This window comes from Trachurus trachurus (assembly GCF_905171665.1).
Source record: "Trachurus trachurus genome assembly, chromosome: 15".
NCBI classification, from domain to species: domain Eukaryota; kingdom Metazoa; phylum Chordata; class Actinopteri; order Carangiformes; family Carangidae; genus Trachurus; species Trachurus trachurus.
Window position 1 is genome coordinate 9,302,584 of NC_139906.1, and position 16,859 is coordinate 9,319,442.

Sequence of the window (16,859 nt, forward strand, 5' to 3'; positions counted from 1 at the left end):
ACAAAAACTACATCAGTACTGTATATAGTCAGATGCTAACATGCTTGTGTTGTGTTCACAGTCTCAGTTTGGCTTCTCTTATCTGTAAAACAAAAATAACCTGCATTAGGTTTTCTTAAAAGATTGTCACTGTTTGGACATGAGCATGCTTTATCTTGAGCAAATAGGAAACTTCGAGGGTCTGAGGAAGGGAGGGTGAGAGATTGAGGAGTGATGGTGGGGATGAAAAGGAAGAAGGAGAACGGTTTGGTTTGATCTACAGAGTAATGCTCTGCTGTGGCCCGGTGGCTCAGTTGAAGTGTTGAATGTTTGTACCTCTGCTTCCCTCGCTGTGCGGTTTCTCTTTGTCCTTAGTGTAAAGTTTTCCTCCTTCTCTCTCTTCTCCATTCATTTCCTTTATCAGAACACTTTTTTCTCTACATCCATTGATTTCTCTCTCTCTCTTCCCCCCTCTACTTCTCTCTCTCTCTCTCTCTCTCTCTCTCTGTCAGTGCGGTACAATAAGCGACAGAGAAAAAGAAGTAGAAAGAAAGAGAGGCCCAGCCGAGCGTAAAATGGTCAGAGCTTTTACTACAACTGGCAGCAAAAGACCGCATACTGCACCAGCCATCGCCGCGGTTACCCACAGCAACACTGCACTAATAGAGCAGCACGCTGAGAAAAAAAAAGAAGCAAAAAAAGAGGAAAATAAAACGAACAAGCGAAGTTTGTGTGTTCTGCATTCGGAAAAGGTGTTAATGGGCAAACGGCAAACATGCATGAACTTACACTTCACGTCTTCCTGGTTTAGTGATGAATTCAAACCTGTTTTTTTTTTGTTTTTTTTACCTCACTCTTCTTACACCACAGCTCAGTCTTTATCAGCATCTGAGGACCTGACCCTTCTCAACCTAAATGGTGCTGCCAAAACTGAGTCCTGCACCTGACCTGACCCAAAGTAATATTTTACTGTAGTTATTTCCTTTAGAAAAAATAAAAAAAATATACATGGCTGCTGTAGAGACTCTGAAAGTTTTCTCATGACATTATAACATCTCATAATAATAATCCATCATTTATCTCAGTTTATCCCAAACTTAACGTCATACTTTCCCTCCCAAGTATTGGCCCGAATAAACACGACTGACAAGTCTTGAGTCTTGTGTTTTTTTCCTATTGAACTTGACAGTTTAAATCATGACACTGAACAAAACCAGCCAGGTGATCACACAGGTCGTATTGTTCCCACAGTGAAGAAGGCCTTTCCTGGATCACACAGAAATTCATGTTCATGCGTAACAACAACACACACACAAAAACAAAAACCAAACACATGTCCCCATAGTCTCAACTTGAGTCGAGCATCAGATTTCAGGTAGCACAACTCTTAACAAGCAGTTTAATACATTCAATTGAAATAATCCAGCACATAAACAACAATGACACATCTGTTTCCCTTGACCTGCCAATTTCATGCACACACACTTGGCAGTCTTCCTGCCTCTCTGGTGCCTCTGTGACTAACGTGGAGGATAAATAACCCGGTGAGATTCAGTTCCAATATCACAGGCCCCGCTCGCCAAAAATTAACATCAGCATAACAGTATTAGCCTGCTCATAGTCATCCATTAAAACTACTTAGGGCAGACAGGCAGACAGGCCAGGGAATACACCAGCGCTCTTATTAAAGCGCTTCCCCTTGTAGATAAGCACCGAGAGCAAAGAGCCGCACCGCAGATGAGGAGATGCCACAGGTTTGAATCTGGCTCTCGTCTCGTCCGCCTCATCTTCGTCGTCAAATTGCCCTCAATTGACCGTGTGCAGGAGATGAGCAATTAGTTTGACCTGGTTAATTGTGGTGATGCAGTGGAGTAGAATTACAGCACACGAAGAGGGAGTGGAAAAAACTGGGTGCAGAGTTAACCTTTTCACTTAAGGACAAGTGAGAGGGTTTAAGGCGTCACAGAGAAATATCCCTTAATATGAGGACAGCGTAACCTCATGTGCAGAAGCCTCAGAGGTTTAACATCACTGATTCTGGTCCCATAACATGAAGCAAAGCAGAATCAATCCTCCAGTCACAGCACGTCTCAACTTTCCACGTTGTTTAAGCGAATAATCCTTTAAGACTCGCATCTCCTGATAAAGCTTTATCTATTAGCTTTTCACAATAAAAGCCTTGACTGTAAACACAGCACTGACATGCAGCATGTGTTTGTATGAGCAAACGCAGCCCGACCGGCCCTTTTGTCCTCGCTTTGAAAACCTGCCAGAGATTTATACCCACTGCTTTGTTCTCTGCAGTCCAGTCTTCCTCTCTGTGAGTCTTAGCGAGCAGCGTTCACAGCTCCCAGCTACAAAGTCAGATGTCAGAAATAAAGAGGGGGAAATCAATCTCTAGCTGGTTCAACTGCCCATACTTGTTTCAGAGGGGGCTGGATTCCCAAACAGTGCAGAGGAATTGTAACCCGAGCTGTCACTGACAAATGGGTGGGGCTGCATAATGGGATAACCCTCTCTCTCTCTGGTCCAGCAGCTGAATGGGGCTGAATGGGGCCGGATGGCAGAGCTAGTGTGAATAGGAGCGGTGACACGGCCTGTGAAATCAGTAAACCTCGCCTTGGCCAGAGGTCGTCTCGCATAGCAGGACCCCTCTCTCCACAGCAGTGGGTCAACGCTGCAGAACGCTCTGGCCGCACCATTATCGTCCTGCTATCGGGAGGGGGGGAAAACATTCTTGCTTGTTTTTATCACTTTAAAACCCTGACGCTAAACGCAGGATATGTGGCCTTGTAAAATAGAGTCAGTGGGAAGTGTGATTAAAGTTTCCTGCAGACAAAACACATAAAACGTATGTCTGATGGTGCAGTTCAAATGTTCTTCAGTGTGTAGGTTGTTAGCTCGAAGGATGTTGTTTCCCGTAGCGATAATGAGACTATGCCATAGGGTGACAGTCAACAAGTTATAAGGAAAATTACCCCCCTCACATTACCTCCAAATCAAAGAGCAATGGGAGACGTACCGCGACATCTATTCCTTTGAATCTTTTTTTTTTTTTTTTTACTCATAATAGCTTCCAGGTCTTGTATTTGGAAAGACAAACAGCATTAACTTCCAAAGAAGTGCCGGACCATTTCTGGGGAGAGCTTTCATGAAATGCGTAACATTGTCGTATTGTGTTCTGTGATGAGTTACGGCCCGAGTGCGCTGTGATTGATATCAAAAAGCCGTGGAGTGGGTGCATCAAGTAGCTGTTCAGCAGCAAACGCGCGCAGTCAGTTTATTACTGCAAAATGAGCCGTGGCCTCTCGTTCGCGCTGATAGATCAAAATCGGTAAATACAAACACTTAACATAATCAGAGGACACATCTGGTGGTAATCAGATCAAATAACGAGGAAATATATAGTTTCCCGCCCATCTGGTCTCTAAATTTATATATTCCTCTCCTCTACATCTATCTCTCTCTCTCTCTCCACCGCAGACCACCCTCTGTCTCCCTCTCATGTCTTTTATCACTCCACTCAGTCTGTCTCTTTCTCCCTCCTTCTCTCCATCCCAGCAGTTGCCAAGGCGATGGTGTTTTGTGGAGGCAGCCGGTTAGGGCTCATTTGTCAAACTACTGACCTGCCCTCCCTTCTCCTCTCTTCTCTTATTTCTCTCACTCTCTCTTCCCCCTCTTTTCTGTTATTCACTGTAGTAAAAAAAAAGTAAAGAAAGAAGACGCAGCAGCAGAAGTCTGAATAGGCTAATTTTCATGCTTGTATTTCCCAAACAGCGACATTGTACAGCTGAAAATGGCATATTTCAGTGTTGTCCAGTTCTCTCATTATGTTTATGGGATTGCCGGTGAAGGTTGAATTAATCTGTTTTGTTTGGGCAATAGGCCGGCACCAATTTTATTGCTGTATACAGTGAATAAACAAAACTACTTCTGGGATTGCATAACGATCTTGACAAGGGGGATTTCAGAACATTGATTGCGCGCTCCGTAATAAGACACATTCTGGCGGCGTGCCCAACATAAAGTCTGACTTTTGTGGAAAGTGGGGTGAGAAAATGCCCGAACATGATGTCAGTGTCAGAGACTCCTCCCTTCTGATTGGCTCACAAACTTGTTGTTGCTCCAGAGAGAAGCCTGAGAAACTACAGTGAGGTGTTTTTTTAGTTTTTTAAACCTAGATTATATGGATATAAATACATCAAAAGAGTGTAAAATAAAGGACCTTTAACCTACTGATCCCAGAACATCTGTCAAGCTCTTACCGGGAAATGTTGCTCGATTACTAAGAGGGTAAATAATCAGAATTACAGCTGATTTGTTTTCTATTCAAATGATAAGTGAATCGTTTATGCGCTGAGGAGCATTCAGTTGCTTTCACACTCAGTCAAATACATGCACACCGACACATGCACACGCACACACACAGTGACAGGTGTGCGAGTCCTGCCAAGAGAAGTGTTATTACCATGTACTCTGTAACACGAGAACACAACCCTCACACCTCGTACAGCACCGCCTGCATGTGCAATATCTTACAGTTTGCGGCGCCGCTCGGTGCCACAGATGAATTTTTTAAAACGTGAAATCAAAATGAAAAGAAACCACAAAGAAAAGAGCCAACACACACACACACAGTTTGATCATCTGCCCTTTATAATGGAAAAATCCAGCTCTTATATGTGTGTGTGTGTGTGTTTTTTTTATACTAATGATACCACACGAGGTTGTAACGTGTGTATATGTGCGCACAAGTGACCTACAAACCTCATCAAGCCTCATTACCCTCTAATGCTCCACTGATATGACGATGTGAATGAGCATTCAAGTGTGCATGTGTGTGCGCGCCGCAGAAAATGTGTGTCTGTCTGTGTGTGTTGGCTGAAGTGATTGTTTTTGTGTCTGTGTCTGTTTACAGGCTGGAGACTGCACAAATTCTTCACGGCAAAAAAAAAAAAAAAAAAAAAATGTGAAGAGAGTGTGACTGTAGTGTGCAGATGTTAGTCGACTGATGTTGGCACGTTGTGTTCGTTTTTAATTAAGGCTTTGTCATCAATGACTGGTCGTTTCTTGATGATGTCACAACTGAGGGGGATTGGATTGATTACAAAGATATTTCTCTTAGTTTTCATGTGTATATTCATGTGTGCTCATTCAAAACCACCATCTACACTAATGTCTTTTAAATGTTTTTAGCACAACACGGCCCTGAGGTCACAGCTCGTTGGCCGGGGCAAGTCTATATAAAAAGCCTTGTTGATCAATGTCAAATTAAATTTTTTGCTCAGTATGAATAACAGCGGCCAGAAAAGAAACTCAGATGTTGGTGTTGGAAGGTTTGTGGAAAGTAATTCTGTAACTATCACATATGAAAATAATCTCTGATGCTCTATGCTCTCTCTGACAAACCAGACACAATGAGTTTAGAAGTTAGATGTGTTTTCTTGGGCTAAAGATCACTAACATTGTGACCAGTTGTCATAAAATTGGTCGAGCTGATGTATTGAAAGTGGAATTTGAATAATTTTCCCAACAACTCAACCATGAGCTCCACTGGGAAATCTTAAAAGTGAGGCCAGATAGTGATTAAAATAAACCTGGAACAAAAGCAGGATGCCATTTCACCTTCCAAACAAATCCTCTTCTGCTATAGTGTTAAAATATGATTGCAACACAAACCACATCACACATTCCTATATCTTCAAAGCATTGCACCTCAACAAGGCCAATCTGTGCTGGTTATTGGAGTGTGACATCCCAGTCTGTTCAACTGAGTGTGTGAGTGTGTATGTGTGTGTGTGTGTGTGATGTTTGAGTCTCAGCTGTAATAATGTTTCTCCACTAGCTGCCACTGGAAATTGCACAAACTAGCTCTGTGTATATAAGTGTGTGTGTGTGTGTTTCGTGTAATTACAATCTCACAGGGTCAAAAAGGCGACGACATAGTTCAAAACCATGTGTGTTCTGCTGTTCACCACATGTGTGTGTAGTAGCCATGTGTGAGTCTGCGTGTGTCCACTTTCATGCTCTGTTTTCTCACTTCTTCTGACCTTAACGTGTTTGTAAGAGCCTTGTGTTTCATTGATAACTAATGAACTACAGAGTATGGATTCATTGTACATTTTACAGGTTAAGACTCTCTTCTTCTTCTTCTCTGTCTAAAAATATGGTTTTAATGCAACAGCTATGGAAAAAAAAAGAAAAAGAAATTGCTGGCCTATTTTGTATTAAGTGGTCTGGTAATTCCATCAGGACCAACCATAATAAAAATAGAGCCACTAAGGGTACGAGAAGGTGCTCCGGATAAAAACGCTCCTCGTATGACAGGTGTGATGATGCTGGTTTGTGACAGCAAATGTGCATTAGTAGTGGGAGTGGGAGCAAAAATACAACAGAAAATAATGCCCATACTGAATGGTTACTTAAAGGTTATTTAGTCTAATATTCATATTATATATGATATTGCTGAAAGGAGCTGTAAGTGGGTTGTCAGTGGGTTACACCTGTCCCCTGTGCACTTACTTGCCAAACTTCTTACACACAAAGTGAACTTTTAAAGCCTAATCGTTGAACAAATTTGTCAGTTTCACAGTTGAATCAAGTCAATTTGCATTAGAGCCAAATTAAATCATATCAAATTGAAGGGAAAAAAAATCAAATTCTGTGATGAATTATGCACTAAATTACTTGGAAAAATGAACACTTTTGCCGTGTTTAACTGGTTTTAACAGAATAAACAGCCGCTGGCAGAGTATTAGTGTTACAACTAATAGTAATGGTCGTAATGGCTGCCAGTAAGTCAGTAATAGTAATGTAAACTGTGGAAGTGGTAATGGCAGAGCACTCACGGTGGTTCAAGTGGTTGTAGAAACTGTAGCATTAGTAGTAATGGTGGTACTTGAAATATTAACAACTGTTTAATAAGCCTGTCAACATCTGGCATCAGTGTTAACACATTGCAATACAGGGTGGGTGGATACTAGTACCACACACACACACACACACACACACACACACACACACACACACACACACACACACACACACACACACACACACACACACACACACACACACACACACACACACACACACACACACACACACACACACACACACACACACACACACACACACACACTCACATTTCAGTCTTTTGTAGTGAAACATCAGACATCACAAACTACACCAGAGACAAATTGCACACAGCCTCTAACAGACAGGGAGAAAAAATTGCGAGGACTCGAGCACATGCGGAGTAAAAGACAGTTAAAAACTTTAAGAGGTCTAAAAACTTTTCTTTCCCTCTCCATCCACTCCATCATTTTCTGCTATCCACCTCCCATCAACGCCTCCATTCACACTTGTTTATCTCTCTTACTACACCCTCCCTCCGCTGTGTCTCTCCCTCCCTCTTTATCAGAGAAACAGAATCAGGGTAGAGTTAGCCTGGAGGCAACTCTATTTAGATCAGCTATTTTGTAATTCCTTTTTTTTTTTCCTGCAGTAAAAACGTCCCCAGCCTTTCCCTAAAGGCCCCTAGCGGCTCATTCATGACATACACTGTGTATTTCTATGGCAACACATAATTTCTAAAAAAGCCCATCATGGGACAAGTGCCGCAAATGAGTTTCAGCTGGAAAAGCTTCGGCATTTGGCCGTTAATTTAGTGAATACTATTTATCAGTCTGTGTGCTCTTAATGGTGTACAGTATGTTCATGTGCTCAAGTTTTTGTTTTGTTTTTTATCCCAAGAAAGCTATTTTTGGTTCATATCACATTAAAGGTGTGAAATTTCACCCAGAAGACAAAGTACAGCACATTTTCCAAATGTACGTACAGTAATGTATGCCCGGAAACAGATATGCATAATTTTGACATTTTAAAGGTAAAATATAAGGCCATAAATAGACGATATGTCTCGGACATCTGAATGGAAACTGACAGATGTTGATATTTAGGTCAGTAAAACATACAGTACGTCTAAAATAAGTTAAAAATAAATAAATAGAAACTGGCTCTTCCCTCCTCCTTTTACCAGGTAGCAGCGCTTATGTAGCAGCTAAAGCTAACAAAGCATTTTTTTAAATGATATTTTTATCTATTTATTTGGTAGTTATCCAGTTTGGTAGTTATTTTAAATCACTCAAATTCACATTATCTTACGGTATTTCCAATTTATTACCAAGCTTAAACACAGATATATACCTGCCACACATTTATTAGGCTAGCATTTATGTAAAGGCAACTATTTTGAATTCTATATAAGATCATATTAAAAGATATTTTCTAAGGCACAATTAGAGATGAAGAGGTTGAGAGACACTCTGGGGGGATTTGTGGCCTGTTCTGAATCTGTGGTCGAAATGAATCTTCACTTCATAAACTGGAGTCTGAAGTCCTTCTGCTACACCTCTGGGCCTTTCTTCCCCGAGAAACACACATACAGTACACATACACACAGGCATATACACACACACACATACACACAGTAACCAGGATAGCCAGCAGGACAGTCCATCATTTGATTTGGACAAAGTGTTATTAAAACCCACTTAGTCCTGGCTGTAAGAGCTGTAAGCTATGGAAACTATGCAGTCGGCCGCAGGCTGAAAAAGACAGCCCTGCAGACATCTGCTTCAAATCTGACCAAAAACAGCAGAGAGTCAGAGAAGAGGCTGAGTTTGAGAATACGGTTACTAAGACAGCATCTCTCCCATTCATTCATCCTGACAGCACACTTTGTTTCATGTCATTAGAACCCTTCTCCTATCTCTAAAACAATCTTAACATTTCCAAACAAGCACTGTACACAAACTTCTGGTTTCTAAGGCAAAGCACTGCAACTAACAACTGATGTCTGCCAGCTGACATGCCCCACCACACAAACACAACCATAACACACACACACACACACACACACCTACACACTACATGTCTGAACAAGTCGAGCCTGGCTTATTTTGTATAAATCTCATATCAAATCCAATATATCAGTTTATCTTTACAGGCCAACAACCGCAGGCATGCCCAGCCTGTGATAACAAGCTCTCTAAGACAGAAAAGAAAAACTTTCCTCAAAAGATTTTTTTAGGTCAAAAATGTAGAAAACCTCCACAGAGGAAACACAAATCCCTTGTTCTTGGACGATGGGAGTGCAAAACCCAAAGGTTGAAGGTGGACATAAAAATAACAAACGTTTTTGTAGCACTCCAAACCACAACCATGGGATCGTAACTTAAAAATAGATTTTATAAGTCCCTTAAACTAATTGAATATTTTAGAGTAAACTTGCCCAGTCCAGTGCGTTCCCCGAAATAAGACAATCAATATAACAAACCAAACATCAGTTCTTGATAAAATGATTCATTTAGCCAATATTGAGTGATAATTAATGGTCCAAGGCGTTTCCCAAGCCTACTGACAACTCCCATAAACTAGCACGTGGCCCCAACAGTAAAAAAGGCCAACTGCTGAAAGCTGTGAAGTTTATTGTATTCTCACTGAAGTTACGAGCCTAACAGGCCTACGGGCCACCACGAGAACACTTTACTGCAAACAGTAATTTGTGGTGACATCGTGAACACGCCCACCCTGCCATGTGTGTCTAAGCGTATGTGTGTGTGTGTGTGTGTGTGTGTGTGTGTGTGTGTGTGTGTGTGTGTGTATGAGAGAAAGTGTTAGAGACAGACCGGTGGCTCACCTTATTATGTGCTGTACAGAAAACAATCATTTTGCTCCACCTTGCTGAAAAAAAAACAGCAATTTCCCCTCTCATTTTGAAAACATTGCCACATGAGGAGGTTGTGTTTGTGTATGTGTGTGTGTATTCAGATTTTCACTCTGTGTTTTCCATACAGAATACATGTGTGCATGCGACCATGTTGAAAATAGCTATTGGTGGCGGTTGAATGGAAACAACGTGCCACCGAACGCCGGCGTTGATTTACTGACTGAAAAGATTCAAATTAACAGAAGTCACAGGGGCAAATCCATATGAAAGTGTCATCATGAAGAAAATCTAAGACAGTTGTGACACCAAAATAGCTCTGATTCACAAAATTGTACAATATATTGACGACTGTGATGCCAATAAACCTGAAGATCTGTGTGAAAAACGATGACACTGTGAGCTTGGTGTGTACTGTTTGAGCTTAATTTAACAACTAACACTGTTATGACATTGTAGAAATATGTTATAATCAAAATATTAGCATCATTCAGAACCAGTTTCTTTCACTACTGTCAATATCCGAGTAAACATTTGAGTCAGTGTGTCGAATTACCAGCTAATTCCAAGATCAAATAAAAAGGGTGGGAAGAAAATAACTCATTCAGTCACATTGGTATGTGCTACTCACAGCAATTGTTTTACAGAACAAAAGAGGACTGGGAAATTTGGTTTTGGTTTCAACCCAAAGTGGTCAGCATTGTACAAACATTTGGCCGATGGCTCGAGTTAATTCCCCCGCATTGTGAGCGGGTCAGGATGAAGGGTATACTGCAGCTGGCTGTGAGCACAATCACCGCTGTGGTGAAAAGGGCCTCCAGAAATGTGGTCCAATAGCAATCATGAACCTCACCATGAGTCATCAGCAGATAATAAGGCTCCTCAGTTTGGCTAAGAGGAGCTTTGAACTGCGGTCGCGGCATTTCGCAGCAGGAATCCTTAAATAGAGTTTCAAGTCCTTTTCACACAGGAAAGACGCTTAAAAAAACAAGCCTGTTGCTGGCTGCATGAGTGGTTGCTCTGAGATGTTCTCAGACAGTATAAAGCCACCTAAAAGGGCAACTGGGATTTATAAAAAAAGAAAGAAAAGAAGACGTCTTTGTGTATCTGAATTAAGTTGACTAGATGGATGCTCCTACTTAGCGTTGCCCTGAATCCCTGCTGGTTATTTAGTTCTTGTACTTCGTCCAGCTACCAGCTTCTCCTGGGTTCCCATTAATTGCCTCACTTCACAACAATCTTCAACACTCCTTGTTCAATTTCCATTTGATTAAATATCATCTAACTTAATATTTAAACCATCCAACATCCACAACTTCTGCAACACATAAATGAAATCTATGGTGCTGACTGTGCAGCAATACAGAAGCAGATTAAATCTGCACTAGACTAAAACAGAAGAACAACAGAATCCAAAGCAAAGAGGAAAGAAGAGAGTGACAGAATGAATGAGTCAAAGCAGAAGATAGAGATAAAGTAAAAACACATAGAGGGGTGGGGGGCAATCGTTGATCTCGTCGAGTCCCCAACGAGCAATCCGCTCGTCGTGACCACCACATCTCACTCACACCCTCAGCAGTAATGTTGGCAACATCACACGGACAACAAGAGCATGAAAATCGAAAAGTTTGATTCATCGGTTACTCACAAGATCTCGTCGTTTTGAAATTCCAGGATGCCGTGTGCGTCTTCAAAGTCCTCTCCGTTGCCCCGTGCCGTCCCCTCCACCGTCTTGTACGGCAGCATGACCACGCCGCGAGCCCCCGACGTTCTCAGCACCTTCACCTCCATGGTGCCGATGCTCTCGCTCACGTGGCAAACGGGCTCCTCGAACGTAAAGATACCGGCGTGATCGTCGTCAAAGATGGTAACGGTCGCCGTGGCGGGCAGGCCGAGACAGGCCACGGAGTCCACGTGATTGGCGGACTCGCTCTCCTCTGGCTCCTCCCCCTCCGACGTCAACACTTTGACACCGGACAGGTGAATCAGGAAGTTCTCGTCCTCCTCGAAGATGTCGTCGTCGATGATCCCCACGCGGATCTCCTTCATCGTCTCGCCGGCCTTGAACATCACCACGCCCTCTGTGAACTCGTAGTCCGAGCCGGCGTTGGCCGTGCCGTCTTCCGTCCGGTACTCCACGGAAAGGGTTTTGCCGAGGTCGCCGCCGCGCCGCACCACGTTCACCGCCACGGTGCCGCAGTTCTCGAGGCACTGGTAAGAGCCGGGCTCAAAGAAGATCTTAGAGATGGGGTCGTTCTCGCCGACATCGGAGCGGACCTCGTGCATGCTCACAGCCTTTCGAGCCTGATCGGCTGCGTGTTTCTTCAGGATGTTGCCAGCGCCTGTCATCAGCCTGGTGGCCTGGCAGCGGTAGAAAGCACGGCTCTTCTGCTGCTGGCTCAGGACTTGGTAGTTGGCAAGTTCGATGAGTTGTTCCACCTGGTGAGAGAAAACATAAAAGCACACAAACAGCATAAAAACAAGCCCTCCAGAATGAAGAGTGGATGTGGTGTAGAGTCCTCCACTGCAGGGGGAAAAAAAATCTCTTACTGTTCACTTGTCTGCTTGGATAAGATTCATTGTTGCACATTGGACTTGACTGTCTGAATTACAGAGATTAATCTATTCTGTCTGGATAAATAAGATTTAATGCTGTGTCATGCGGATGAATCCAACATTTAACAGTCAAAGAGCTCTGATTTTATGAGTCATGCTGTTATGTGTCAGGCACAGTGAAATTTCTATCGTCAGTGTATGCAGAATATGTATCCAAGACTTTGTGAGGTCTTACACAGCTGTAACTGATGTGTAAAATGAGACAAAACCATCTTAAATTAGAGGACGCAGCTTGAAGCACCTTTGTTTAAGATCCTAAATATGTGCAGTTGCTTGTACTGTATATAAGTTATAAATCATTTGGTTCCAACTCCTCCCAGCTATAGATATAGATCCTCTGCAACCAGTATTGTAGCATCACTGTCAAAGCACCGGATGTCAAAATCCGACTGTGAGGCAAAAGGAAGGCCCTGCTTGTATTTGACAGCAGGTTAATAAGGCTCATTGTTAATCCATATAGAGATGAGGGCAAAGGCGTAAAAAAGCCCATTTTAGCAGGCTCTCTCATGCATGTAAGGAGAGTTGCCGTTTCAGCAGCTTGTCTTGATGCTCCCGGCTCCCATTATGTTTTTTAAGTGTTAAACCTCGGCCAAACAATAAGAGGGGCACCGACTAGAACAAACCTCATCACGGCATATTGAAGGGCGACAATAGACTGCTGTTTTTTTGTTCAGACACGTAGGTTTGCAAAGACAGACAGAGTCGAGAGTCAAGACAATGTTGAAAATCTCTGTCTCATATTTTAGTCCAGTTTTGCTGTTATCTTCATGTTGTTGGTTGAGTTTTTAAACTTTTACTTTTTTGTATGCATCTATGTACTTCCATGCAAAACCAAATTTTCCACTGAGTACAATTGATATTATATCTCACATTGCACTGCACTGCACTGTGTATGTAACCACTAAATGACTCCATGTTAATATTTCAGTAACTATAGAAATAGCAAAATGTTTTTTTAATGCTGCCTGAGGAATGAACTGCAAATAATAGAACTGGACTATCTGTGCTCATCTTCTCATTTATACTGATTTAATGGGTTTTCCATTTCCTTATCAGTTTCCTTTGTTTTTAGATGATCCATTGATATCCAATCAGCTGTGGCAACAGAAACAAATAGAAAGTGCGCCATCTGTTGCTGTTTATTTTGTCATTTCATCTCCAACAAGAGCAGCAGCATCAGGAACATTTTTCATGTCAAACTAACACTGCACTTCATTAGAGATCCTTCTGCCACTCACCTCTTTGTCAGGGTGTTTCTGTTTGAGCTCCTTCAGGATTTTGGCCATGTCTCTCCGGGTCTCCTCCTCATCCAGGTCCTTCTCATCCAGATCCAAACCCAGTGGGCCGTCCAGGAAGTCCACACCATGAGAGTTAAGCATCTTCCCGTCCATCTCAATGTCCACCTTAGAGAAGGGAATGGAGGGAATTTAATCGGTGCCATATAAACTTGTCTAAATGGGTCTATAACAACCAAGGGATCAAAGGCAGACATCTATCCCTATGTGATCACTCAATTATTTGATATGAATGGTTAGTTAAATATAGTTTAGTTTGGCTGGATTAAGCTCAGATGGGATGAAGAGTGGACTGTCTAGCCAGATATGTTTGATAATTCCCCAAACAACCCATCTAAATTATAGCTGCAGCTTTTGTTATGTTAATGTCTTAGCCACCTGTTTCCGAAAATCGCATCACTTTGCAGTTCTCAGACTTAAAAAGGTAGAAATCCTCTTTTCCGCTGAGTGCAGTCTTATTGATGAAACACATTTTACCTCTTGAGGCAGTTTTAAAACTTGTAAATTATTAGGCTTTCCCCTCTGGAACACAGTTTGGTGGAGTCTGAGTCACCGACGAAGTTGAAATGAAAAGTGCTCTTCATGTAATAATGAAGCACTGATTCTTAATAATCTCATCTATAAAAAAAAAAACACGAGACATAATAACAAGTAATTTTCAAATTTGGAGCAACAGACAGCGAGACACTCTCAATTAACTCTGTGGCGAATAAAGGCAGCCTACACCACCACCACAACGCTGGAAATTTAATTAGATGCGTACAAAGCAGCAGATAGTAGTCAAAACAGGAAATTAAAAAGTGACAATACTTAAAAAGCATTTGTGTGTGTTTGCAGTAGGATGCTTCATAGCATTAGTTTATCTTGGCAGGATTCCATTCAGTAATGCCGATAATTGTTTCAGATGCACATTACTCATGAACTCGCTTCCGCCTACACAGAGTGCTTTATCTGCTTCTTTGTTTTCTTCCACCACATGTTTCGATGAGGACAGCTTAATTAATTTTTGCTGGTTCGCCCGTCAACTCTAACTATGAGCCTTTGGAGGAAGAAGAGAGTTCCAAACATAACTGTGAAAGACTTTCTCTTTATAAAAGCGTTGATGGAGGAACTTTAGCCATGAAATGCTCGTTAGGAATTTCTCATCAAAATGAGGCCTGATCTAGAAAAAGCATAAAATCATTTCAGTCTGCAATGCCATCATCATTATCATCATGGGGGGATTCCTGGCAGAGGTGACAAATACCTGTTTTTTGCTTGTTAAATTCAGCTGAATTGAGATAAAAGCATACTAGAAATAGCATTCAGCTCCAATGTAGTAGTAGCAGGGTTGCTATTGCTGTAATCCCTGCAGGATCTAATGATTTCATCGGTGATAATGGCAGTGGTCCTAGTAAATGACACAATTTTGTGAATCACAACACATTTCTTTGAGTCAGTATTAAAGGATATTTGTGCTTTACTTGTATTTCATTTTTATAAATGTGAGCATCATTTCTGTCAATAGAAACAAAAAGACTGAAAATTACAAATCTACAGTACAGTAAGTTGAATCAGGGTGACGTGACGGAAGTTGAATCGTTTTGGTGACAATTTTTTCCTCGTTTTTCTCCTTTCAAATTAAGTTTGGCTAAATTGTGGATTTAGTTAAAATATTTTTGATAGTTTATTTTCCTCTTCTAATGATAAGACCCTGGTTGTAATAATCCATAATCAGGCTTTGAGATCTCAAATCTCTCTATGTAAATGTACTTTTTCTGTTATCTACTGGTCCTCCGTCTTTATGGACTTTTTATGTTAATTGTTGTATTGTTTTAGGGACTACAGATGTAATTTAGCACATGTGCTAAATCCGGTGTATTTACTGTGGGTACTCTAGCACTCACTGTCCATTAATATGCATTGTCCCGACTAAATAAACAAATAGAGTAAAGTAAGTAAAGTTTGAGATAGAGGTAGAGGTAGAAAGCTTTGCCAACTATTAATCATATGACCCTACCCATAAACCCTTGTTATGGGGGTGAATGGGGTAATATTTCTATAGTGTATATAAATTATAGTATTACTGTCATCAATGTTACAGTATTATGATTATCATTATTATGACAAGTAGTAGTAGTGGTAGTAGTATTGTTAAGTATACCTTGGAAGGAAGTGGACGATCGCCCTCGGTCTCGATGATCATTCCGCGCTGTTTGCCGGTGCGGTATCGCTTGTACACGTACTTGTAGAAGAGCAGGCGGCGGTCAGCCACCCAGGCAAACAACACGCAGATGGGGAAGAAGAAGAAGGTGAGCAGCCCCTCCCACACCTGCACCACGCCGGGCGAGATCACAGACAGGATCAGGTAGAGCCAGATGTAGGCGAAGATACTCCAGGTGGCCGTGACGAAGAAGACGCGCAGGTGCTTGACCTTCCTCGTCTCGCCGTCGGGCACCACGTACACGCAGAGCCCGATGATGACGAACATGTTGAACGCGGCGGAGCCCACGATGGTGGAGGGGCCCAGCGTGCCGGCCTCGAACCCGTGACCCATGACCTCTATGACGGACAGCAGGATCTCAGGAGCCGAGGAGCCCAGAGCCATGAGGGTGAGATTGGAGACGGTCTCGTTCCAGATCCGGACGGTCGTGGTGGTGGTCTCCCCGTTGGGTTTCTTGATGGTGATCTCTTTTTCCTGCGACGTGATGACCTCTATCGACGCCATGAAGCGATCGGCAATGATAGACACACCCAAGAACATGTAGACCAGAGCCACGAAGTAAACCGTCGCTCGAGCAACCTTGTCACCAAATGAGGGGTTTTGTGGTTCCCAAATAGGCAGGATCACCCCCCTTGCGCACGGCTCAGCCTTCTGGCATTCAGTCCTATTGGTGGACACCGCGGAAACACCCAAGCTCTGCTCAGGAGGAGCGCCGGCCATTGAGGGATGCAGCTTGAGGAGGAGAATCACCGCGACAACTGCTAGCCTCAGGGCAGGGGACAGGAGGGAGGAGTGATCCCAGCGACCCATGGTGACGCCTAGACCAGTACCGTGAGGTGACAGTTAATGAGGATCTTGAACCTTTAGAGACAAGAGAGGAGAAGAAGGAAGAAATCAGAGCAGAACATTGCAGAACTGATGAATAATGTTCAAAAATAGTCAAAGCAGGTTTGATTCCCTCCTTTAATTTGAGTTTGCACTGTAATATTTAATGTTATTTCAAGATCTGAGATGACATACTAATATAGTATCATCT

General features: G+C 42.4%; 1 protein-coding gene across 2 annotated transcripts in view; it reads right to left on the reverse strand.

Moving 5' to 3' along the window:
• slc8a1b (solute carrier family 8 member 1b) overlaps nucleotides 1-16,633 on the reverse strand; it is a gene marked incomplete at both ends in the record, with an annotated part of 122,544 nt that extends 105,911 nt beyond the window's left edge. For both annotated transcript variants that reach the window (XM_083988124.1, XM_083988125.1), the window contains 3 exons: nucleotides 11,358-12,148; nucleotides 13,564-13,728; nucleotides 15,764-16,633. In XM_083988124.1, the coding sequence (XP_083844250.1) occupies nucleotides 11,358-12,148; nucleotides 13,564-13,728; nucleotides 15,764-16,633 (1,826 nt within the window). The remainder of the gene's footprint in view (nucleotides 1-11,357; nucleotides 12,149-13,563; nucleotides 13,729-15,763) is intronic.
• Between the last annotated feature and the right edge of the window lie 226 nt (nucleotides 16,634-16,859).